This window comes from Schistocerca nitens, chromosome 1, assembly GCF_023898315.1.
Source record: "Schistocerca nitens isolate TAMUIC-IGC-003100 chromosome 1, iqSchNite1.1, whole genome shotgun sequence".
NCBI classification, from domain to species: domain Eukaryota; kingdom Metazoa; phylum Arthropoda; class Insecta; order Orthoptera; family Acrididae; genus Schistocerca; species Schistocerca nitens.
The window spans coordinates 1,001,240,918-1,001,266,991 of record NC_064614.1 but is presented as its reverse complement, the minus strand read 5'-3'; the positions used below and the strand labels follow the sequence as shown (position 1 = coordinate 1,001,266,991).

Below are 26,074 nucleotides of genomic sequence, written 5' to 3'. Positions count from 1 at the left end.
TTTTCCACATACTTCTTTCCTCTCCGATTCTGCGTAGAACCTGCTCATTCCTAACCCTCAACATTCGTCTGTAGCACCACATCTCAAATGCTTCTATTCTCTTCTGTTTCGGCTTTCCCACAGTCCATGTTTCACTACCATACTATGCTGTACTCCAGACGTACATTCTCAGAAATTTATTCCTCAAGTTAAGGCCTATGTTTGATACTAGTAGACTTCTCTTGGTTAGGAATGCTCTTTTTTCCAGTGCTAGTCTGCTTTTGATGTCCTCCTTGCTCTGTCTGTCATTGGTTATTTTGCTGCCTAGGTAGCTGAACTCCTTAACTTCATCTACTTCGTGACCATCAGTCCTGATGTTAAGTTTCTCCCTGCTCTCATTTCTGCTACTTCTCATTACGTTTCGTCTTTCTTCAAGCTACTCTCAATCCATATTCGGTACTCATTAGACTGTTCATTCCATTCATCAAATCATGGAATTCTTCACTTTCACTCAGGATACCAATGTCATCAGCGAATCGTATCATTGATATACTGTCACCTTGAATTGTAATTCCACTACTAAACCTTTCTTTTATTTCCATCATCGCTTCTTCGATGTACAGATTGAGCAGTAGAGATGAAAGACGACATCCCTGTCTTATAACCTTTCTAATCCGAGCATTGCGTTCTTGGTCGTCCACTCTATTACTCCGTCTTAGCTCTTGTATTATTGTATATTATCCATCTCTCTCTATAGCTTACTCCTATTTTTCTCAGAATTTCGAACATCTTGCACCATTTTACATTGTTGAACACTTTTTTGAGGTCGACAAATCCTATGAACGTGTCTCGATTTTTCTTTAATCTTGTTTCCATTATCAATTGCAACGTCAGACTTGCCTCTCTCGTGCCTTTACCTTTTCTAAAGCCAAACTGATCGTCATCTAGCACATCTTCAGTTTTCTTTTCCATTCTTCTGTATATTATACTTGTCAGTAATTTGGATGCATGAGGTATTAAGCTGATAGTGGGATAATTCTCGCACTTGTCGGCTCTTGCAGTCTTCGGAATTGCGTGAATGATATTTTTCTGAAAGTCAGATGGTATCTCGCCATACTCATTCATTCTACACACCAACGTGAAGTCGGTTTAATGCCACTTACCCTAATGACTTAAGAAATGCTGACAGAATGTTGTCTATCCCTTCTGCCTTATTTGATCTTAAGTCGTCCAAAGCTCTTTTAAATTCTGATTCTAATACTGGATCCCCTACCTCTTCTCTTCTGTTTCTTCTTCTATCACATCAGACAAATCTTCCCCCTCACAGAGGGTTCCAATGTATTCTTTCCACCTATCCCCTCTCTCCTCTGCATTTAACAGTGGAATTCCCTTTGCACTGTTAATGTGATCACCCTTGCTTTAACTGCCACTGGAGGTTGTTTTGACTTACCGAGTCTGTCCTTCCAACAATCATTTCTTTTTCGATTTATTCTCATTTTTCATGCAGTCATTTCGCCTTAGTTTCCCTGCAGTTCCTATTTATTTAATTCCTCTGCGACTTGTATTTCTGTATTCCTGTGTTTCCCGGAACATTTTTGTACTTCCTCCTTTCATCGATCAAGTGAAGTACTCCTGTTACCCATGGCTTCTTCGCAGTTACCTTCTTTGTACCTATGTATTTCTTTCCAACTCCTGTGATGGCCCTTTTTAGAGATGTCCATTCCCCTTCAACTGTACTGACTACTGAGCTGTTCCTTACTGCAGTATCTATAGCCTTAGAAAACTTCAAGTGTATGTCGTCATTCCTTAGTACTTCCGTATCCCACTTCTTTTCTTATTGATTCTTCATGAAAATGTCTTAAACTACGGCATAAATGGTTCAAATGGCTCTGAGTACTATGGGACTTAACTTCTGAGGTCATCAGTCCCCTAGAACTTAGAACTACTTAAACCTAACTAACCTAAGGACATCACACACATCCATGCCCGAGGCAGGATTCAAACCTGCGGCCATAGCGATCGCGCGGTTCCAGACTGCAGCGCCTAGAACCGCTCGGCCACCCCGGCCGGCAAACTACAGCATACTTTCTATCACTATTATATTGTGATCTGAGTCTATATCTGCTCCTAGGTATACCTTACAATCTAGTATCAGATTTCTCAATCTCTGTCTGACCACGATGTAATCTAACTGAAATATTTCCGTATCACTCGGCCCTTTTCCAAGTATATCTCCTCCTCTAGTGATTCTTTAACAGAGTATTCGCTATTACTCGCTGAAATTTCTTACAGAACTCAATTAGTCTTTCTCCTCTCTTATTTCTTGTTCCAAGCCCATATCCTCCTGTAACCTTTTCTTCTGCTCCTTCCCCTACTACTGCATTCCAGTCACCCACGGTTATTAGATTTTCATCTCCCTTTACGTACTGTGTTACTCTTTCAGTAACCTGATATACTGTCTCTATCTGTTCATCTTCAGCTTGCGACGTCGGTATGTATACCTGTACTATCGTTGTCGGTGTTGGTTTGCTGTCGATTCTGGCAAGAACAACCCTATCACTGAACTGTTCACAGTAACACACTCTCTGCCCTACTTTCCTGTTCATTACGAATTCTACTCCCGTTATACTATTTTCTGTTGCTGTTGATATTACTCTATACTCATCTGACCGGAAGTACTTGTCTTCTTTCCATTTCACTTCACTGACCCCTACTGTATCTAGATTGAGCCTTTGCATTTCCCTGTTGGCATAGCGGACCTTAAACGCTAAGAAACGATCTGTGCTGAGAACTGCGCATCTGCGTGCAAGACAGGAACAGCTGCCTGAGAATTTCAGTGAGTTGCCGAGAACTGCGCAGAAGCCAGCGGTGTGGTGTACACACAGAGACGCGCATCTGTCAGGAAGGGGCAGGACGTCTGTCAGCAGAAGCAGGCTGAGTCAGCGCCCCTAGGGCATTCGCATCCTGCTTTATGCTGTAGCAACAAAACATTCTCGCGCGTATAACTCAACGCGTGCAGCATTTGAGTGAAGGAAGAGGTAAACAGAGATAACTATGCACAAAATTAACCGCAACCGTCACAGCGGAATGACGATTTATTTTTATTTTTATTTTATTTGTTACTATTTACAAATCACCAGCCACCCGGTGACTAACAGTATTAAATTTTAGATATGCATAATATGAAGCTTATCTGATTCCTCGTTGTTTGAACAAAGTTCTAACAATGTTGCAGCTATAAGTATTTGTGCACTGAAAACTTATATCATGAAACAGAATTGCTTAAAATTAACAATTTCCTTATTAAATAAATGTGAAAGAGTTTATAGGATGCCACAAACGTTGTCGTCCAGGTAAGAGTACCTTTGAAGGACGTTGAGCCTCTCCCTCCAGGGAAGCCACCGCCCGTTCTAATACCACTCGTCATCCGAGGACGAGGATCTCAGAAACACTTTGAGCCGATCACCCTTAGATGGCGTGACCCTGCATCTGGATTAGATTACTCTGCACAGCAGCGTGTGCATTCTTCTGTTTCTACATTTCTCCTACAATCTAATATTACTGTCTAATGGACACTTGTTTTTGTGAGACTCCAGTGATTGTACATTTAGTCCGTCGTCTGATCTGCCACTAGTGCTAGTGCTACTGTTTTCTGCCCCGCTAGTGTTTTAGGGGAGACATTCGCCTCCTGTGCTGATTGCCGTCTGTACTCTCATCACCGAAAGCAGTCATTGTGCAGAGCTCTAGATATTCTGCCTGCACAGTCGTTGACGTCGGCCCACGAGATCTGATCTCTAAATGGTTGTATTATATCGTCGTGTGAATGTGTTAGTCGTCTTTCCTGCGATAGACGATATTAGTACAGAAGTATGTGTTGGAAGGGAGGGGGGTCCTACCTCTTTCCATAGGCACAATCATTCCCCTGACTGTGATTTTCACTGGGCAAACGAGTGCGGTATTGTCCAGAGCTGGTTAAGAAATGAATCAAGCCCCGGCTGGCATTGATATGTTTCATTCTGTCACTCCCCATCGCTGAGGAAGAATGTGTATCTCGCGAGCCTTTTCGCACTTGCATCACTCTCTTTGTCTAGGTTTGTCTAGGTTTTGAGCTCTGTCAAGGCACGTTATTTCCTTTCTTAAGAGGTTTCTCACTGTTATTTGAATTCACAGTGTCTATTCCTTCGAGAGAACAGATCCTACAGCTGTGAATGTAAATTGAAGGGGGTGACTGCTATCAGCTGGGGCGGGACATTAAGCGGAATCAGGGGCGCCGAGCGAAAATTTGTACTGGACCGGAATTCGAACCCGGGATCTCCTACTTACTAGACAGGTGTGGTAACCACGTGCCATCCAGGACACAGCGTTATTGAAACTGCATGGACTATCTCGGTACGCCTCATTGGCCGATCCAGACAGCCACCGAACGCCAGCTGCTAGTAAGAAGGAAAGCCCGGATTCGACTCCCGGTACCGTACACATTTCCGCTTAATGCCCCGCTGCAGTTGATAGCAATCATCCCCTTTCAATTTACATATAGTCTCACTGTGTCTGCTTTGCCGTTTTCAGCCAAAACGGTGCCGTGCGGTACTTAATAGGTATGGGTATTGGGTAAAGCACTACGCATGATGATAAGGAATAAAAGTCATCAAAAATGAATCTTTCACTCTATAGTTACTCACAGATTAAAACTCTGTGCCGGACCGTGATTCGTACCTGGAACCTTGCCCATCGCAGGCAATGCTCTTACCAACTGATCCATACAAGCACGATACCCCCTTCTCAGAACTTCACCTCTGCCACTACTCCCTCCTACTTTTCAATTTTCACTGAGCGTCTTACGCGTACCTCTCAGCAGTAGAACTCTTGGACTATACGATGCCGTGGAGAAAAGATACAAAACACATTTGCTGTCACGTTAGATGTCAATGGCAGCGTGGGGTTTTTCCCAACACTGCATCGGAGCATTGTGGCTACTGACTTTTACAGATAAATGAGATGTTACAACTCATAGTGGTTCACTCTGCCGCGCGGGATTAGCCGAGCGGTCTCAGGCGCTACAGTCATGGACAGTGCGGCTGGTCCCGGCGGAGCATGGGTGTGTGTGTTTGTCCTTCGGATAATTTACGTTAAGTAGTGTGTAAGCTTAGGGACTGATGACCTTAGCAGTTAAGTCCCATAAGATTTCACACACATTTGAATTTTTTTTTTTTTGGTTCACTCTAGATCCCCGAACCTTCTTCGAAAAAAAGAATAAAATTTTCACAGTGCACATGTTTCTTTAGGAAAACAATAGGCAGCAGTTTGTGTATCTGCTGCAGGTTATTTGGGATGCACTGTAATAGAATGTTCCTTCCAGTTGACGTTGGTTCTACATCTGTCGGCTAGCTCTTTGCAATGCTCTCTGCAGGTCCTGCAGAAAAATTTGAAGCCGGCCAACTTTCTCAGAAATTGGAAGTGTGGACCGAATAGGGACTCGAGCTCATGGTTCAAATGGCTCTGAGCACTATGGGACTCAACTGCTGTGGTCATTAGTCCCCTAGAACTTAGAACTACTTAAACCTAACCTAACCTAAGGACATCACACACACCCATTCCCGAGGCAGGATTCGAACCTGTGACCGTAGCAGTCCCGCGGTTCCGGACTGCAGCGCCAGAACCGCTAGACCACCGCGGCCGGCCTCGAGCTCATGCTTTTGCCTCTTTCCGCCAATGGTTTTGCTTATTGAATAATAGAACTGCGACTCATAAGCCACAGCTTCAACGCTCCATACTGCTCTTGGTCTCTGAAGGAAAGGGTACCGTGGAGAATGGCGTAACCGCAGCTCAGAGTTTGAGAAGAGGCATAGCCATAGCCTAGAGGATTGTTCTCAAAATGGATCTTTCACTCTGCAGTGGTGTGACGACTGTTGTGGAATTTCCATGTCCACGATCGATACGCTATCTTCCAGAAAATTCCGTAACAAAGCGCACTCCCTTGTAGATTGAAATATTCAGTCTGGAAACAACCCTCTATGATGTTGTTGTGCCTCTTCTACGCAATCTCCTCTTTTCTAGGAGTGCTAACACAAGAAGGTACGAAACAGAAACTGGGAAGGAGCAGAGAGGTCCTAGCAGGTCGTGGGTCACATCTGGGCACCTCAGTAATTGCTCGCGAACCGCAAGTTTCCGGGTCCAAGTCACAGTACGCAGTTTTAATCTGCCAGTAAGTTCCAATAACAATCACGTTTAAATCACCACATGATCAAGGAGTGACGTGGCTTTTGTAGAGACACAGAAGTCCTCCCCTGTCCTGTCTAATCAGCTTTCGATCGCTGCTGTCTAATTATGTCAATGGAAATAAACATACTCCTTTGTACTTCTCCAGCTCATTGGCATAAAAGCGAAGACTACAGAACCATACACATTCTCTGGAGGTAATTCCATTGCACATTGTGATGGGTTATTGACACCATTGTGAAAATTTTTGTGAAATGTCGACGCAATAAAAGCTTCATAGAGTTACAATCGCGTCATTCCATGCCGCTTCAGGAAACACATTGGAAGGGCAGAGTAGTCTCCCGGAATGTTATTCTAAGAATTAACGCGCTTAAAATCCCAAGTAGTTATTATCTTGACGCCACAGGACGGATTTGGGCTAAATACAGAAGTAGACCGTATTTTTCATTTTTTTCTAAAGGAGTAACATAAAAAGGAAAGAAAACTTTACAAAGAGAAATACTGCGATAAAAAGAGTATCTTCATCTATACTGCGCAAACCACTGTGAGTATATTTCTTTAATTCAGGCTTACTTCCCTATGGAAAGCGGGAAGAATGCTCCCTTAAACGCCTCTATGCGAGCTGTAATTAGCCTAGTTTCGTCCTCTCTCCCTACGGGAGCGATGCGTAGGGAAATGTAATATATTCGTATATTCCTCATTTAAAACTGGTTCTTTAAATTCCATAACCAGACATTCGTGGGATAGCTGACATCCATCTTCAAGCGCATAATAGTTCAGGTTTCTCTGGCAAATGTGACAGTTGTTGAATTTTTGACCATGGACTGATTACACACAAACATAATACTTTACGACTGCTGCTACAGGAGACAACAACTGTAAATTTACGAGACACTACTCAATAAATGGCAGTTACATACCTAGCGTGAAAGTAAACATACTATAGTCGAGAAAGAAAATGATCCGTAAAGAAACGTGTTGGAGTTAACCAAGACTGCCGTGCAACTGGTCCACAATTGTGACAGGACGCACTTATTTTTAAAGTGTCTGAAATGCAACACTGGTGCAGGGCTGCTTCCAGTCCACGCCTGGTGACTTGGCGCGCATGCTCCGCCCACTTCCGACAAACCCATTCGCTCGACTCCAGTTAAAGGCGGAGAGTGCGTCTCAAAACGGCGCGCCACTGTCGTGGGCGGAAATAGCAGGTGGGAGCTTACGTCAGCGACAATTTAGCTGCCGGCAATCGGTTCACGCATTCTGTGGTGCCGACGTCGTTCGTGGAAGATTTAAGTTTGTGGGAAGGGTTTGGGAAAGCGCAGTGCACATGTAAACGAAATCGCATACAAAGCCCATCTACAACTACACTGCTGGCCACCGTAAATGCAACACCCTGAAGGAAGCATCCGAATCAAGTGAAATTTACACCATGAGTTTGCAGCGATGAGATATGCAACTGATTATAATTTCAGCGCAGACGCACATCACGCGCGCCTGTGGCGCCACCTCATAGCGCCATTTAAGGCTTGGTGATTTCGACGAGTGTACATTCGGCACGTGTGTTTACCTTGTGTTTGTTTCACAAGACGATCAGTTATGCCTTGTAGACAACAGCGAACATCTTTTGATCAAGTATCCGAGTTCGACAGAGGAAGGATAGTGGCTTACCGAGATTGTGGATTATCATACAGAGAAATCGCTAGTCGTGTTGGACGAAACCAAACAACTGTAATGCGGATATGTGACCGTTGGATGCAGGAGGGTACGACGGACCGACGTGGTCGATCGCATTCACCTCGGTGCACCACTGCACGTGCTGATAGGCAAATTGTGCGCATGGCAGTGACGGATCGCTCAGTGACATCCCGAACCATAGCACAGCACATTGCGTCTGTAACGCATCATCCAGTGTCTGCGCGTACCATTCGACGCCGTTTGCAGCTGAGTGGTCTGTCCGCAAGACGTCCATTGCTTCGTCTACCATTGACGCAGAACCACAGACGTCTCTGTCGCCAATGGCGTGATAACAGACGGATGTGGACGGCAGAATGGAATGACGTTGTCTTTACTGACGAGGCACGCTTCTGTCTGCAGCACCACGGTGGTCGGATTCGAGTGTGGAGACACCGAGGAGAGAGGATGCTGGACAGCTGCATTATGCACCGCCACACTGGTCTTGCACCGGGTATTATGGTATGGGGCGGTATTGAATATTACTGTCGCACGCCTCTAGTACGCATTGCCGGTACTTTAAATAGTCGGCGCTACATATCCGAGGTGCTGGAGCCAGTTGTCCTTCCTTACCTTCAGGGCTCGGCCACAGCCATATTTCAACAGGATAATGCGCGACCACACGTGGCACGCATTCTCCAAAGATTCTTCGTCAATAACCAGATTGAATTGCTTCCCTGGCCAGCTCGCTCTCCGGATCTTTCGCCGATAGAAAACATGTGGTCCATGGTTGCTCAACGAGTGACCCAGATTACATCCCCAGCTGCCACACCAGATGATCTTTGGCAACGTGTGGAAGCTGCTTGGGCTGCTGTACCCCAGGAACATATCCAACGTCTCTTTGACTCAATGCCGAGACGTGTGGCAGCGGTGATCTCCAACAATGGCAGCTACTCTGGCCACTGATTCTGGCAGGAACCACATGTCACAGACGTCTGTAAACGTAATCATTTGATACTTGGTCAACATGTTATCTACAAAATAAATTTTGTTGTGCTACCTCTTGTCTTTCTTGGTGTTGCATTTACGGTGGCCAGCAGTGTACATACGTGCGCCGTAAGCAACCATACGGTGCTTGGCGGAGGGTACCCTTTATCACTACTAGTCGTTACCTTTCCTGATCCACTGGCAAAGAGAGCGAGGAAAAAACCACTATCTACATATGGGTAAAAACAAAAAAAAAAAGTATCCACTGTTTAAAAGTCCATAACTTGTAAACTAATCGACGGAGTTGTCTCATTTTTGGTGAAAGTGTAGCTTAAAGTCCAACTTAAAGATATCACTGTAGGTGTGCGAAATGGTTACCATTAACATCCACACACAAACGATGCCGCCGAACTGCAGCACGAACTACTCACTGCAACGTGTTCAGCTGGATATTTGCACGTGAATGTACGATGGATTCTCGTAGTTCATCCAATGTGCATGGCTTTTGTCGATAAACGACGTCCTGTAGTGTTCCCCACAGGTAAAAGTCCAGAGGAGTTAGGTCTGGGGAACGTGGTGGATACTCCACAGACGGCCTATCCATCTTCCTGGTAGGTTTTCGTCGAGATACGCCCTAACACGATTTTGGTAGTGGGCTGGGGCATCATCTTGTTGAAAGTAAACTCTTCCGTCTCCATACAAGTCTCGGATGGCAGGTAAAATGGATGTCTGAAGCTTCTGAAGGTACACCTCACCGGTAACTGTGCTGCCAAAGAAGAATGGCCCAATCAAGCCCCGGTAAGACAACCCACACCACACATTTACTCCTGGCAAATTCACGGCTTTGCCTACATGGACGTTCGGATTTTCGGCGGCGCAGTAGATGCAATTGAATTTTAACTGTGCCTCATCAGACCACACAATCATCTCTGCAAACTCTTCTTCGTTGTACACCATGTTAGTAAACCACTCGCAGTACCCCATTCTACAATCTGGGTCGTCCTCGTTTATTGCGTGTAGCAATCGTGGGATGTAGCACTTCCACTTTGGTTGGTTGGTTTGTGGGATTGAAGGGACCAGGCTGATACGGTCATCGGTCCCACTTCACTCTGCTGTCATCAAAATTCGCCAAACACTTGAGCGACTCACTCCAGTTTCACGGGCACACTGTCTCACAGACTTCTGTGGTGAGCGAGTGAATTGCTGTAACACACGACGGGAGTTAGCTGGACTTGTTACTGTTACAGGTCGTCCAGATCTTTATTTGTGTACATCTTTAACACAGCCTTCGGCCTCAAATTTGTCTCGAATTCGACGAATCGTTAAACGTGTCGGTGGCTCTGTTTGATACTCATTTCGCCATTGCCGTTGAATCTCATTAATGTTTTCGTACTTAAAATACCAGTTCAAAACAGACTTCCTTTCATCGAATGTAAGCCTTGCGCCAGCCATGTTTACTCGAGTTACTAGGTGCGACTAAGAACAAAACACTGACTATCTGGCGACTGTCATCTGACAAAACAAAACAACGCAATACAACGCTTACGTGGCGATTGCCGGAACTACAAACTATTACACTACCAAAGATGAGACAACTACGTCAATTAGTTTGCCAGTTATGGACTTTTAAATAGTGGACACACTTTTTTGAACCCCTCTGTATATGCCCCCGTATGACCCATAATTTCTCGTATCTTATCTTCGTGATCCTCACAAGAAATGTATGTTGGTGGGAGTAGAATCGTTCTCCAGTCAGCTTCATATGCTGGTACTCTAAATTTTCTCAATAGTATTCCTCGAAAAGAACGTCGCGTTCCCTCGAGGGATTCCCGAAGCATCTGTGTATAGTTGCGTGTTGTTCGAACCTACCGAAAAAATTTCGCAGCCAGCCTCTGAATAGCGTCGATGTCTTTTTCTAATCCGACCTGGAGCAGATCCCAAACACTCGAATAGTTCTACAGAATAGTTCGTGATGGGGTCCAGTGTGCTTTCTGCTTTACAGATGAACCACGTTTTCCTAAAATTCTTCCAATAAACGAAAGTCGACCATTCGCCCTCCCTACCACAGTCCTCACATAATCGTTGCATCTCATATCGCTTTGCAACCCTACGCCCAGATATTTAACCGAAGTGACTACTATTGTTGTATCCTAATATTACGGGTTGTTTCTCCTACTCATCCGCATTAGTTTACATTTTTTTTTGGTTTTAGAGCTAGCTGCCATTTATCACAATAAACAGAAATTTTGTCTAAGTCATCTTGTATCCTCCTACAGTCACTCAACGAAGACATCTTCCCGTATACCACAGAATCATTAGCAAACAACGGCAGATTGCTCCCCACCCTTTCCGGCGTATCGTTTATGTATATAGAAAATGAGAGCGGTCCTGTCACACTTCTCTGGGGTACTCCTGACGATATCCTTGTCACTGACAACATACTGAGTACTATGACTGAAGAAGCATTCGAGCCACTCACATATCTGCGAACCTATTCCATATGCTCGTAACTACGTTAATCGTAAATTACTGCTCCAGTCCTTGGAGACCTTATCAAGTAGGCTTGACAATAAACCTCGAACACATTCAGAGAAGCGCTGTTACGGTCCTAAGAGGTAGGTATAGCGCATATGAAAATGTAGAAATGCTCGAGGAGCTTGGACAGAAGTCCCAGAGCCGTATTTGCAGACGGCAGATAGTTTTCGGCCTCTCGCCTTCCCCCAAATTTTTCTACCTGCCTGCCACTCTTCCTAATTTTTCTTGTCAGGAGCTGTGTCCTCCTGTATTCCATCGTTTCCAGATGCTGGAGACCCTATACTGTCACCACAAGTCCCTATTTTTAACCCTTTCAGACAAGAATTTTTTCTGGAGGAAAGAAAATTTTTATTTATGTGGTAATGCTCTTAGATGATTTTTTTAATGATTTTAGATGCAAGATTTACACAAAAATGTGTACCTATTTTCAAAACACGCTTGGTACACTTGGCTTCATTTTTTGCACTAAAATGACTACTTACGAAATATTCTTTATTGTAATAAATAGTAAAATGATAATTTAATAATTACCATGCAAAATAACAGTATTCAGTTACACAGTGGAATACAGCAAACCAACCACTTTCGTGTACTGTGGTGGTCACGAGCTGCTGCGCACTGCTACATTGACTTGCTGATTTTTTCATAGTGCTGCCCAACCATAGTAGCACTTGCGCAAGATGAAAAGGTTGATCATTCACAAATGCGTACCTCAGGTTGCAGCTAAGACACAGGAAATTGTAGCCTGAGGGTCTGAAAGGGTTAATGCGTCTTCAACATCAACACCAACGACAATGTCGCTTCTACTTCTAATACCACCACCACTGTCGCCACACGATTCACCCTCGTCAGCGCTTTCAATAAATTATGCTAAAATTTAATCCTTATTGTTAATTTTACTACTGGCGGCCGGCTAGTTCAGATCTGCACTTCCAGACTTAAAAAAAATATTCCCTACCTGTTGTAGCCTGAACGAAGTCTTCCTTTTCCCATTCAGTAGTTTGTTTCTTATTTTGTGTACCACTCAGCTTCCTCAGCTGCTATATAATTTTGTTTATGACAAGAGACGTTTTGGGCTTTCGTCCAGCTTCGGACTGACCTAACACATATTTGATCTTCAGTTAGTAAATCGTTAGAAACATTGACTGCAAATTGGATGCTGCAGCTGTCCTTTTATTCTGCTCCTTGTTGCAATTTTCGCATTTATAATCGTGGCACACTTTTTCATTCGTATGTTACACAACACACAGAATTGTTGCTAACGGCTGATAGATACAATATCTACACTTGTATGTTGAAAAATATTCTTCATGTGGTGTGGTGTCACCGCTAGACACCACACTTGCTAGGTGGTAGCTTTAAATCGGCCGCGGTCCATTAGTACATGTCGGACCCGCGTGTCGCCACTGTGTGATCGCAGACCGAGCGCCACTACACGGCAGGTCTAGAGAGACGTACGAGCACTCGACCCAGTTGTACGGACGACATTGCTAGCGACTACACGTACGAAGCCTTTCTCTCATTTGCCGAGAGACAGTTAGAATAGCCTTCAGCTAAGTCCATGGCTACGACCTAGCAAGGCGCCATTAACCATATCTGGAGAGAGTCTCACTTGTATTATCAAGAGAAATGTACCACAATGAATTAAAGTTAAGTATACGAGAAGCTCCGTTCTTTTCTTTATAGCTTTCATCACGTATCCTGTTCCAGACTTCGCGCCAGTCGGCGTGTGTGTACGTGTGCCTTTCGGCTACCCGTCACTGTGGACTGGCTGCCTTGTCAGTCCACTACATGTGGAATGAAAGATTTTCATGGGGATACTGGCACTTCAAAGAACAGAAGACCATCACTACAGAAAATTGGTGAACCAGGAACTGTACAGCCAGACAGAGAGGATTTCACACAAAGTCAGGAAAAGAAAGACCGCATTCTTCCACTACATCATTAGAATGTCCCCTTGGAAGTTGACAATCAGATACTGGTACTGAAGTTCCTAGCGAACAAGAGAACGAAAGTACACTGGACCCGAGAACTGTAATGGGAACTACGCTAAATGGGAATAAAGAACAGAGATTTACGACAGGGCAAGGTTTAAATAGAAAATTGAGCCTGCCACAAATTTCCAGGACAAAAACGTCATAGACAGAGAAGTAAAGACAGCTGCAATGAATGAAAATGAAATAATATTGGAAAAGAGTAAATATCAGAAAAAAGGAGATCCAAATTAACGCTCCATTACACGCTATGTATCTCACAGATACACAACGTGTTTGATAACAGGTTTAGCTGCGCGAGGGCGACGTTGTCTTCTTCTTTCTTCTTCCTCAAGCATGTGTTCCTCAATGAGTTAGTCGAGCGCTGTCGTGCGTTTCACCCACAAGAGGCGATTAATTTACTTCTGTATCTGACAGATACATCGTGTGTTTTTAAGCAAGTTTTTAAATATTACCCTTATATTTTCTTTTTGGATACGCTGTGATACCTTGTGATTATAATTATTTTTGTGAAAATGGATTTGTTTACTTGATAACCCGTCAGGGTAGCCGAGAGCGCTAATGCGCTGCTTCCTGGACTCGGGTAGGCGCGCCGGCCCCGGATCGAATCCACCCGGCGGATTAACGACGAGGGCCGGTATGCTGGCCAGCCTGGATGTGGTTTTTAGGCGGTTTTCCACATCCCGATAGGTGAATACCGGGCTGGTCCCCCAGTTCCGCCTCAGTTATACGACTCACACACATTTGAAAACGGTCGCGCTATTTCATGACTTACACTAGACACAGACAGCTCGGGTACACTCCTTCCATCCCGGGGGGTTCGGGGTGGCGGCAGGAAGGGCATTCGGCCATCCTCTGCCATTAACACTGCCGAATCCGTCATAACACAGCCAACCCCACATTAGAGCGGGACACAGGCCTGAGAAAGAAAGAAAGAAAGAAAGGATTTGTTTACCTGATACACCCTCATGTACCTCTCTGATACAACGCGTATATTTATATTAGTATGACTAGTCCAACTGTTCTGAGTAATTTTGTTTTGTGCAAAGCCTCATGGGGTAGCTGCGTGGTCTTGGGCGCCTTGTACCGGTCTGCGCGGCTCCCCCCGTTGGAGGTTTGAATCCTCCCTCGGGCATGGGTGTGTGTTGTCTTTAGTGTAAGTTAGTTTAAGTTAGATTAAGTCGCGTGTAAGCTTAGGGCCGATGACCTCAGCAGTTTGGTCCTATAAGACCTTACCACAAATTTCCAAATTTTGCTAATCGTACATAATTTGTTTTTCCGAAACCCAGTATTTTTCATTCTTAGGTTCAAAATGACGACAAAAGCAGTATTTCAATAACCCCGCAGGCATCTGGTAAATTCACTAACATCTATTTGATGGCTTTGACCAGAATGATGACGAAGTAAGTCTACCTTCTTTAGCTTCAGTCCCTGAAGGAGAATCAAACCTCATTCCAGAGGTTCCAGAAGAGGAAGCCGACACTGATGCCGAAAAAGACGTTCAAGAATGCGAAGAGAACTCTGACACTGAACAAAGTGATTCAGACACACTACCTGATTGTGAAGACGACGAGACCTCTTATGTCTGCCTAAAAAACCAAGAAAGAAAAATACTGGATTCAATTTCATGGAGAAAAACAGCTTATCCATATAAGAGGAGAGGTAAACGCAATCTCATAAGACAGCCTCCAGGCACAGTAGGAAAGGCAAAAAGAGTCACAAACCATTCTGGAAAACAGACTCTGTTGATTCGATGACAATATGTTAGAAATAGTTGTGATGCTCACTAATCAATATACTAATAGCATCTGATACAATTATTGACGTATCAGAGATGCTAAAAACACCGACAAACGCGAAATAAAAGCATTTATGGGACTTCTCTATGTTGCTGGAACTTATAAAGCATGGAAACTGAAACTTTCACATTTATTGGGCTAGTGATGGATTCGATATTGAGATATTCCGTTTCACCACGGGTATCAAAAGGTTTCGTTTCTTACTTCAAACTCTAAAATTCGATGACAGGCAAACTGGAGAAGAGCGAAAGGCGCTCTATCGCCTTGCCTCTATCAGCGACATTTTTGGGAAATTCCTCAAGAACGGTGAAGTGAGTTATCAAGTGATAGAAGGTGTCGCCATCGATGAGAAATTGGTGGCTTTTAGAGGTAGGTGCAATGTTATTCAGTGTATCCGTTCCAAGCGAGCTAAATATGGAGTTAAAATATTTGCAGCCGTCGATTCAAGCTTGTATTATACATTATACATGGAAATCTACGCAAACAAGCAACCTGACGGCCCTTCCCAGGTTTGTAATAAATCTGTGGATGTCGTTCAACGCCTGTTTGTCCCATTTAGTAAATCAGGACGCAATACACTGAAGAGCCAAAGAAACTGGTGCACTTGCTTAATATCGTGTAGGGCGTCCGTGAGTACGCAGAAGTGCGGTTACACGACGTGGCATGGACTCTACTAATGTCTGAAATAGTACTGGAGGGAACTGACACAGTGAATTCTGGAGGGCTGTCCATAAATCCGTAAGAATACGAGGGGGATGAGATCAGTTCTGAACAGCACGTTGCAAGGCATCCCAGATATGCTCAATAATGTTCACGTATGGAGAGTTTGGTTGCCAGTGGAAGTGTTTAAACTCAGAAGAGTGTTCGTGAAGGCATTCTATAGCAATTCTGGGCGTGTGGGGTGTTGCATTGTCCTGCTGGAATTGATCAAGTCCGTCGGAATGCGCAATGGACATGAATGGATGCAGGTGATCAGACAGGGTGCTTCCGTACGTGTCACCTGTCAGAGTCGTATCTAGACATATCGGGGGTCCCATATCACTCCAAATGCACACTCCCCACACCATATCAGAGCCTCTGCCAGCCTGAACAGGCCCCTGCTGACATGCAGGGTCCACGGATTCACTAGGTTGTCTCCATACCCGTACACGTCCATTTGCTTGATATAATTTGAAACTAGACTCGTTCGACCAGACAACATATTTCCAGTCAACAACAGTCCAACGTCGGTGTTGAAGGCCTAGGCGAGGTGTAAAGCTTTGCGTTGTGCAGTAATCAAGGGTACAAGAGTGGGCCTTCAGCTTCGAAAGTCCATATCGATGATGTTTCGTTGAATGGTTCACAAGCTAACACTTGTTACTTGCCCAGCATTGATATCTGCAGCAATTTGTGGAAGGGAAATCTCATGTGCCGACTATAGCACTACGTTCAGACTCAGTTAAATCTTGATAATCTACTATTGTAGCAGCAGTGACCGATCTAACAAATGTGCCAGATACTTGTTGTTTTATATAGGCGTTTCCGACCGCAGAATTGTTTTCTGCCTGTTTACATATCTCCGTATTTGAATATGCATGCCTATACCAATTTCTTTGGCGCTGCAGTGTATGACAGCTGACAACTGGTTAAGTGAGCTTACTCTGCTTTATACCTTGTTAAGGAAATACTGCCTGTCTATATAGGGACTTTGAAAAAGAACAAATGGCAAATTCCAAAAGAAATGAAGGATTTGAGAAACAGAGAGGCATTCCCCAACGTTTTTGCTTTCAAAAAAGAGGGCACTATGGTTTCATTTGTGCCACAGAAGAAAAAGAATGTACGGTACTCTTGATGTCCAATAGACATTTGGACGAAGCAATTGATGGAGGAAATGGAGAGAAAAGAAAATCAGAAATGATTACGTATTATAGTAACATAAACTTGCTATGGACATTGTTTGACAAAATGTGTTCTGCTTACAGTGTCCAAAGAGGCACGACAGTGTGGCCAATGGTTGTGTTTTCCACCATTCTATACATGGCTGGTACAAAGAGGCAAGTCATTAGCCTAGGGAATGGACAAAACGTGCCATCTTCACAGAGTTTTCTTTCGGGAGCTGGGAAAAGCGCTTGTAGGTAGAGGGGGGCGGGCATGGTAATTATGACAATAAATAATCACTTGTAATCCCATCACTTACTATGAATTCTTTTATTCTCGCAGTGTATACACAATGTGTGTAGAATAGAGCACTTACTAAGGAGAACTGATCTGGCAAAGATACAGTTGTTCTTGCTGCGGAAGGACAGTGATATTATTGGGGAGGAGTAGAACCAGTGGTTCTATGTCCCCATAAGCTCATAAAGAATCACTAGATTAGGCGATCACAGCTCACATGCTTGTCACGCACTATGGTCTTACATCTTTGAGAGCTTCTTCAAGATCAAGTACCACAAACTTCAAGCAACTCTGCAACAACTAGTACAGAAGCCCGTAAACAAAAACACTGCCAACCATGTTGGGGTGATGATACTAAAACCAAATAGACAAGCAAAGGATGTGGCCAATATTTATGCCCACAACATTGGGACTATTTTTGTGTTGGTGATTGTAAAATTGATCATGACAGTGATGAAAGTAATACAGACTGGCATTTTGTAAAAGTAGAAGTTGTTAGGGACATTTTTTCTGTTTGTTTCTTTTTTACTAGTACTAGTAGTACTAGTCAGGTTTAACTCTTTGGATTGAATTTCTATGAACTAGTTTATACTAAAAGTTTAAATATAATTTATTTAATTAATAACCTTCTTAATTTGATGTATGTGTACTTTTTCACCTGGGAAATCAGAAGCATTACTGTTTTCAGTTAACTAAATATGTATATCACAGACACAAGGCATGTACTGGTGTTGGGCGATGCATGTAAAGGAGTGTTAATGTGGTTCTCAGATGACCAAAACTAAAAGAAGAAAGACGAAGAAACATGAAGACGTTTAAGAACTGTGAAAAAGTATAGGACTGGATTATAATATCAATGTGAATAATGATTGGCTTATACTGGCAATCATGTTTACAGACATCCAGATATTTGGTTCAAGATTAAATACACCAAGACCTGTTTGAATTACAGAAAGTAGCAGAAGACTATGATTTATACATTTTTTTTAGTTACAGAAAGTAGCAGAAGACTATGATTTATACATTTTCTCAAAAATTGTATTGTTACTCTTTTGTGGTGCCTTGTGAGGCTGCTGCACATTCGTTTTCAAGAGCACCTGCAATAAACAAACTGACAAGTCTACCATTCTTGTTTGTAAATTTTCTCCTTTTTGTGAAAGTTGATCATTTAAATATATAAACCCACAGATATTATTCTTACATGAAACTTTGTCATTATTCAAATGGTTTCCTTACATAAAATGTGTAAGACAGTGTTATACAATTAGTTCGTGCATACCAGTTCCATATTTAAAAAGTCACAGAAAAGCTAAAATGTTGTGCAGTGCAGTAAGCAGAACCATGATAAACACAGAAAGGATAGCAACTGCCGGAAGTTAGCAATACTATGACAATATCAAGAGGCTTGGATGAATCATTACTGAGAAGTAACAAGTAGAGTCTAGAATTTATTCAATTTATTTCTGCAGCAAGGAGTGATGGAATCTGCTAATGACTCAACATCAAAAGCCTAAGTTGTGGTAATACCACTACAGGTGGAGAAATGAAGAAAAGATGAGCCTTGCATGTCTGTAATGTGTTATCAGACTAGCAGCTTCTGCAGGCTACACTGATTGAAAGCCAGATCAAAAGAAAAACAATAAATAAATTCTCAAGTTCGCAATAAGCTCATGATTTATTTTGTAGTTAATGTGCACAAATTTAATCCTGTATCACTGCCCTAAAATGTTTCTTGACACTTGGCGAGCTGCCTTTTTTGGAAAGTTATGCAAAACGAGGAGCGATTTTTCATTTTTTAATTCCTTGCCCTTTGATTAGTTGTATGTGCCTCAGAGCTTTTATAATCTTCAGAAGACCTTGTGCATTAAATCTTATGAGACACAGAATGAGATTTTTCACTCTGCAGCGGAGTGTGCACTGATATGAAACTTCCTGGCAGATTAAAACCGTGTGCCGGACCGAGACTTGAACTCAGGACCTTTGCCTTACGTGGGCAAGTGCTCTACCATCTGAGCTACCTGAGTACGACTCACATCTTGTTCTCACAGGTATAATTCCGCCAGTACCTCACCTCCTACCTTCCCAGCTTCACAGAAGCTCTCCTGTGAATCTTGCAGAAATAGCAATCCTGGAAGAAAGAATATTGCGCGGACATGGCTAAATCACAGCCTGGGAGATGTTTCCACAATGAGATTTTCACTTTGCAGTGGGGTGTGTGCTGATATGAAACTTCCTGACAGATTACAAATGTGTGCCGGACCGAGACTTAAACTCAGGACCTTTGCCTTTCGGTCCGACACACAGTTTTAATGTGCCAGGAAGTTTCATATGAGACATGTTTTGTATCTGCTACACAATAATTTTAAATTGAAAACTTTCACAATATTTTATTTTTGCTATCATCAACCCACTCAATTAACAAATGATGTCACTAGGTCTAGTGAAACATCTCCATTTGTCTCTGACTTGCATTCATTTTTTCCTTAATATCTTAAATGTTTAATTACACTCCTGGAAATGGAAAAAAGAACACATTGACACCGGTGTGTCAGACCCACCATACTTGCTCCGGACACTGCGAGAGGGCTGTACAAGCAATGATCACACGCACGGCACAGCGGACACACCAGGAACCGCGGTGTTGGCCGTCGAATGGCGCTAGCTGCGCAGCATTTGTGCACCGCCGCCGTCAGTGTCAGCCAGTTTACCGTGGCATACAGAGCTCCATCGCAGTCTTTAACACTGGTAGCATGCCGCGACAGCGTGGACGTGAACCGTATGTGCAGTTGACGGACTTTGAGCGAGGGCGTATAGTGGGCATGCGGGAGGCCGGGTGGACGTACCGCCGAATTGCTCAACACGTGGGGCGTGAGGTCTCCACAGTACATCGATGTTGTCGCCAGTGGTCGGCGGAAGGTGCACGTGCCCGTCGACCTGGGACCGGACCACAGCGACGCACGGATGCACGCCAAGACCGTAGGATCCTACGCAGTGCTGTAGGGGACCGCACCGCCACTTCCCAGCAAATTAGGGACACTGTTGCTCCTGGGGTATCGGCGAGGACCATTCGCAACCGTCTCCATGAAGCTGGGCTACGGTCCCGCACACCGTTAGGCCGTCTTCCGCTCACGCCCCAACATCGTGCAGCCCGCCTCCAGTGGTGTCGCGACAGGCGTGAATGGAGGGACGAATGGAGATGTGTCGTCTTCAGCGATGAGAGTCGCTTCTGCCTTGGTGCCAATGATGGTCGTATGGGTGTTTGGCTCCGTGCAGGTGAGCGCCACAATCAGGACTGCATACGACCGAGGCACACAGGGCCAACACCCGGCATCATGGTGTGGGGAGCGATCTCCTACACTGGCCGTACACCACTGGTGATCGTCGAGGGGACACTGAATAGTGCACGGTACATCCAAACCGTCATCGAACCCATCATTCTACCATTCCTAGACCGGCAAGGGAACTTGCTGTTCCAACAGGACAATGCACGTCCGCATGTATCCCGTGCCACCCAACGTGCTCTAGAAGGTGTAAGTCAACTACCCTGGCCAGCAAGATCTCCGGATCTGTCCCCCATTGAGCATGTTTAGGACTGGATGAAGCGTCGTCTCACGCGGTCTGCATGTGCAGCACGAACGCTGGTCCAACTGAGGCGCCAGGTGGAAATGGCATGGCAAGCCGTTCCACAGGACTACATCCAGCATCTCTACGATCGTCTCCATGGGAGAATAGCAGCCTGGATTGCTGCGAAAGGTGGATATACACTGTACTAGTGCCGACATTGTGCATGCTCTGTTGCCTGTGTGTATGTGCCTGTGGTTCTGTCAGTGTGATCATGTGATGTATCTGACCCCAGGAATGTGTCAATAAAGTTTCCCCTTCCTGGGACAATGAATTCACGGTGTTCTTATTTCAATTTCCAGGAGTGTATTTTCAGTAGTGATACACAACCTTTTGTTGTACCTTTCTCTTCATCTCTTACTTTCACTTTTCCTCATCAATTTATTTCCTATATGCTCGTAGTCTCAGCTTTATATCATGAACTGTAATTTCGATGTTTTTACAACATTGTCCTGATGAAATTCCTACAGCAGCTTGTCAGTTGCATTATGATTTATAATTGAGGCTAATCGTGACTAAAAAGGTAAGAGAGAGTAACAATTTGCCAAAAAGTCTGGAAAAAATGGGGCTGAGACAGTTTGAACAGCCATGACATTTTGCTTCAGTGTTCCGCTAAAGACATTCTGTGCAGTCACATGTGTGTACAACTGAAGTAATTGTCAATCATTTTGATCATGTGGAAACACAATTGAAAAAAAATTTCACATAGAAAATCTGTCAGTATGATGAGGTCAATCTGCAGGATTTCCTTTCATTAATTAAATTCTTTTGTACCTCTCCTAAGAAGAAAGTGAAACTTACAGATTTGTGCTTTCATGCTATTAAGAGCTACAACATTGAGGGAAATACTCATTCTTTCTATCTTTGCTCAAGCATTTCTATTGCACCTTGACAATGGACTAAAAAATGCCTTTCGTAAAAGTGTACACTTTGCACATGAGTTTTCTGTTAAATTTTCTAAATTGTTTATTGTATATTGTTGGGTAAAAGATCTGATTTATAACTACAAAATTCTGTTCACAGGATGAGCCTGAGTCTTTGTGCATGTGTAAAGATTCACGTGAAGCATGTGGGACAAATAACAGGACATATGACTCCATTTGTCAGTTGAAAGCAGATGCTAGTAAATTTGAGGAACAACCCTCAATTCGACTAAAGCACTGGGGACCTTGTGAAAGTGGTAAGACCTCAAGAACACTTTTGTACAGTAAAATAATTTCTGAATGTGTAATAATATAACAAAATGTATTTGTGAGATTGAATATATATAAGTATAAATCACTGTACATTAAGAATAAATGAATGTCACTTAGGACAATCATGTAGATGGTTCACTGAGAACGTGTGTTAAACACAGACTTGTGCCTCATTAGAAAGACCTCTATTAGATCCATATCATATATATGTAATTAACTACCTGTAACTACAGAAATTTGAAGAAATCTACCTGAAAGTCACTTACACACTGAAAATTTGTGAAACTTATCTGTTTATGTTGAGAGGGATCTCTTTTTGTTTTACATACTGAGTATCACAAATAGACAGACTATGTTACCAGAAGTTATGAATTTCAGTTCCATTTGCTCAGTGTGACAGTATTACGTGAACCAAGTATGTAGGTACAAGAAAGGCAAAATCAGCTGTTAATATGAACCCATTTTGCTGTTATTATTGTTACTGTTAATAAGAAATGCCAGGAAATCAGTAAAATCAGCCATCACTTTAGTAGACCAGCACCTGTAAGCAAGCAAAGTCAGTCTAAAGTATGTTGTGTTAACTGATTAGAAAGTATCTTCAACAGCAACAAGGGACTGTATTACAACTAACATTGTTCCTGAGGACAATTCCAGGGTTTGGCCTTGTAACACCTAGCAAAACGCCTGAACAGCTGAAAGCAAGGGGAAACTACAACCATAGTTTTTCCTGAGGGCATGCAGCTCTACTTTATGGTTAAATGATGGCGTCCCCTTGGGTAAAATATTCTGGAGGTATAATAGCCCCCATTTGGATCTCTGGCAGTGAGTACCCAGGAGGATATTGTCATCAGGAGAAACAAAACTGGCCTTCTACTGATCAGCTGGATCCCTTAATTGAGCAAGTAGGTTAAAAAATTTGGAAAGCAAAATGGATAGGCTGAAGTTAGATGTAGTGGGAATTAGTGAAGTTCAGTGGCAGGAGGAACAGGACTTCTGACCAGGTGAATACAAGGCTATAAATACAATCTCACATACACATAATGCATGGATGGGTTTAACAATGAATAAGAGAATAGAAATGTGGGTAGTGAACACATTATTGTAGCAAAGATAGACATGAAGCCCACACCTACCACAGTGGTACAAGTTTATATGCCAACTAGCTCCATATACTATGAAGAAATAAAGAAATGTTTGATCAGGTAAAAAAAAAAAAATTCAGATTGTTAAGGGAGACAAAATTTTTTTATTTCAATTGGGTACTGGAATTTGACAGTAGAAAAAGGAAGAGAAGGAAAAATAGTAGGTGAATATAGACTAGAAGAAATTAATGTAAGAGAAAGCTGCCTGGTAGAATTTTGCTCAGAACATAATTTAATCATTACTAACACTTGCTTTAGGAATCACAAAAAGAGGCTGTACATGTGGAAAGACATGGAGACACCAGAAGATTTCAGATTGATTATATAATGGTAAGACACAGATTTCTGAACCAAGTTTTAAATTGTAAGACATTTCTGGAGGCAGATGTGAACTCTTGACTACAAGTTATTGGTTATGAACAATAGAGTAAAACTGAAAACATTGCAAAAAGTCAGGAAATTAAGGAGATTGGATGTGGATAAGTTGAAAGAACCAGAGGTTGTTGGGAGTTTGCATTAGACAATGGTTGACTTCAAGCGGGAAAAGAAATGTAGTACAAGATGAATGGATAGCTTTAAGAGATGAAATAGTGAGTGCAGCAAAAGATCAAAAAGGTAAAAAGACAAGGCCTACTAGAAATCCTTTGATAACATAGCTGATACTGAATTTAACTGAGGAAAGGAGAGATTATAAAAATGCAGCAAATAAAGCAGATGGAAGGGAATACAAATGTCTAAAAAATGAGACTGATAGGAGGTGCAAAATGGCTAAGCAGGAGTGATTAGAGAACAAATGTGAGGATTTAGAAGCATATTTCACTAGGTGAAAAATAGATACCATCTACATAAAAATTAAAGAGACTTTCTGAGAACAGAGAAGCAGTATATCAATATCAAGAGCTCAGATGGAAAAGCAATAATAAGCAAAGAAGGGAAAGGTGAAAGGAGTATGTGGAGGGTCTATACAAGGAAGATGAACATGAATTCAATACTATAGAAATGGAAGAGGACATAGATGAAGATGAGATGGTAGACATGATATTGCAAAAAGAATTTGAGAGAGCACTGAAAGACCTATGAAGATGAGATGGTAGACATGATATTGCAAAAAGAATTTGAGAGAGCACTGAAAGACCTAAGTTCAAACGAGGCCCCTGGAGTAGAAGAGATTCCACCAGAACTGCTGACAGCCCTGGGAGAGCCAGCCATGAGAAAACTTTTCCGCCTGGCGTGTAAGATACATGTTGTTGTTGTTGTGGTCTTCAGTCCTGAGACTGGTTTGATGCAGCTCTCCATGCTACCCGATCCTGTGCAAGCTGCTTCATCTCCTAGTACTTACTGCAACCTACACCCTTCTGAATCTGCTTAGTGTATTCATCTCTTGGTCTTCCTCTACGACTTTTACCCTCCACGCTGTCCTCCAATGCTAAATTTGTGATCCCTTAATGCCTCAGAACATGTCCTACCAACCGGTCCCTTCTTTTTGTCAAGTTGTGCCACATACTCCTCTTCTCCCCAATTCTATTCGATACTTCATCATTAGTTATGTGATCTACCCATCTAATCTTCAGCATTCTTCTGTAGCACCACATTTCGAAAGCTTCTATTCTCTTCTTGTCCAAACTATTTATTGTCCATGTTTCACTTCCATACATGGCTACACTCCATACAAATACTTTCAGAAATGACTTCCTGACACTTAAATCTATACTCAATGTTAACAAATTTCTCTTCTTCAGAAACACTTTCCTTGCCATTGCCAGTATACATTTTATATCTTCTCTACTTTGACCCTCATCAGTTATTTTGCCCCCCAAATAGCAAAACACCTTTACTACTTTAAGTGTCTCATTTCCTAATCTAATTCCCTCAGCATCACCCGACTTAATTTGACTACATTCCATTATCCTCGTTTTGCTTTTGTTGATGTTCATCTTATATCCTCCTTTCAAGACACTGTCCATTCCGTTCAACTGCTCTTCCAAGTCCTTTTCTGTCTCTGATAGAATTACAATGTCATCGGCGAACCTCAAAGTTTTTATTTCTTCTCCATGGATTCCCAGACTTCAAAAAGAATGCAGCAATTCCAATTCCAAAGAAAGCAGTTGCTTACAAGTGTGAAAATTACCAAACTATGAGTTTAATAGGTCATGGTTGCAAAATACTAATGCAAATTCTTTACAGAAGAATGGAACAACTGGTAGAAGTGAAAGTCAGACATATATGTCTGCTTGTGTCTGTATATGTGCGGATGGATATGTGTGTGTGTGTGTGTGTGTGTGTGTGTGTGTGTGTGTGTGAGTGTATACCTGCCCGTTTTCCCCCCCAAGATAAGTCTTTCTGCTCCCAGGATTGGAATGACTCCTTACCCTCTTCCTTAAAACCCACATCCTTTCATCTTTCCCTCTCCTTCCCTCTTTCCTGATGAAGCAACTGTGGGTTGCGAAAGCTTGAAATTTGTGTGTGTGTTTGAGTTTGTTATTGTCTCCATCAATGTACCAACGCTTTCGTTTGGTAATTTACAGAATCTTTGTTTTTAGATATATTTTTCCCACGTGGTATGTTTCCCTCTATTATATTCACAATATTGTATCATATACTTTGAATTTGATACCAAATGTTCCAATTTTTATAGAGAGAGAACAGGATTTGGTTTTCTATCTCAGGCATGCACAAACACATCACTGGCTTTCAGTAACAAAAACCTCTTCCTCTAGTAAGAAATGATTAAGAAATGGAGACAAATCAGGGAATAATTATAAAAATTCTTTGTGATTTGAGAC

At 42.8% G+C, this 26,074-nt stretch overlaps 1 protein-coding gene across 1 annotated transcript in view; it reads left to right on the top strand.

Moving 5' to 3' along the window:
* LOC126195411 (insulin-like growth factor-binding protein-related protein 1) overlaps positions 1 to 26,074 on the top strand; it is a 135,409-nt gene that overhangs the window by 87,539 nt on the left and 21,796 nt on the right. The window contains exon 2 of the mRNA XM_049934010.1: positions 21,977 to 22,133. Coding sequence (XP_049789967.1) covers positions 21,977 to 22,133 — 157 coding nt within the window. The remainder of the gene's footprint in view (positions 1 to 21,976; positions 22,134 to 26,074) is intronic.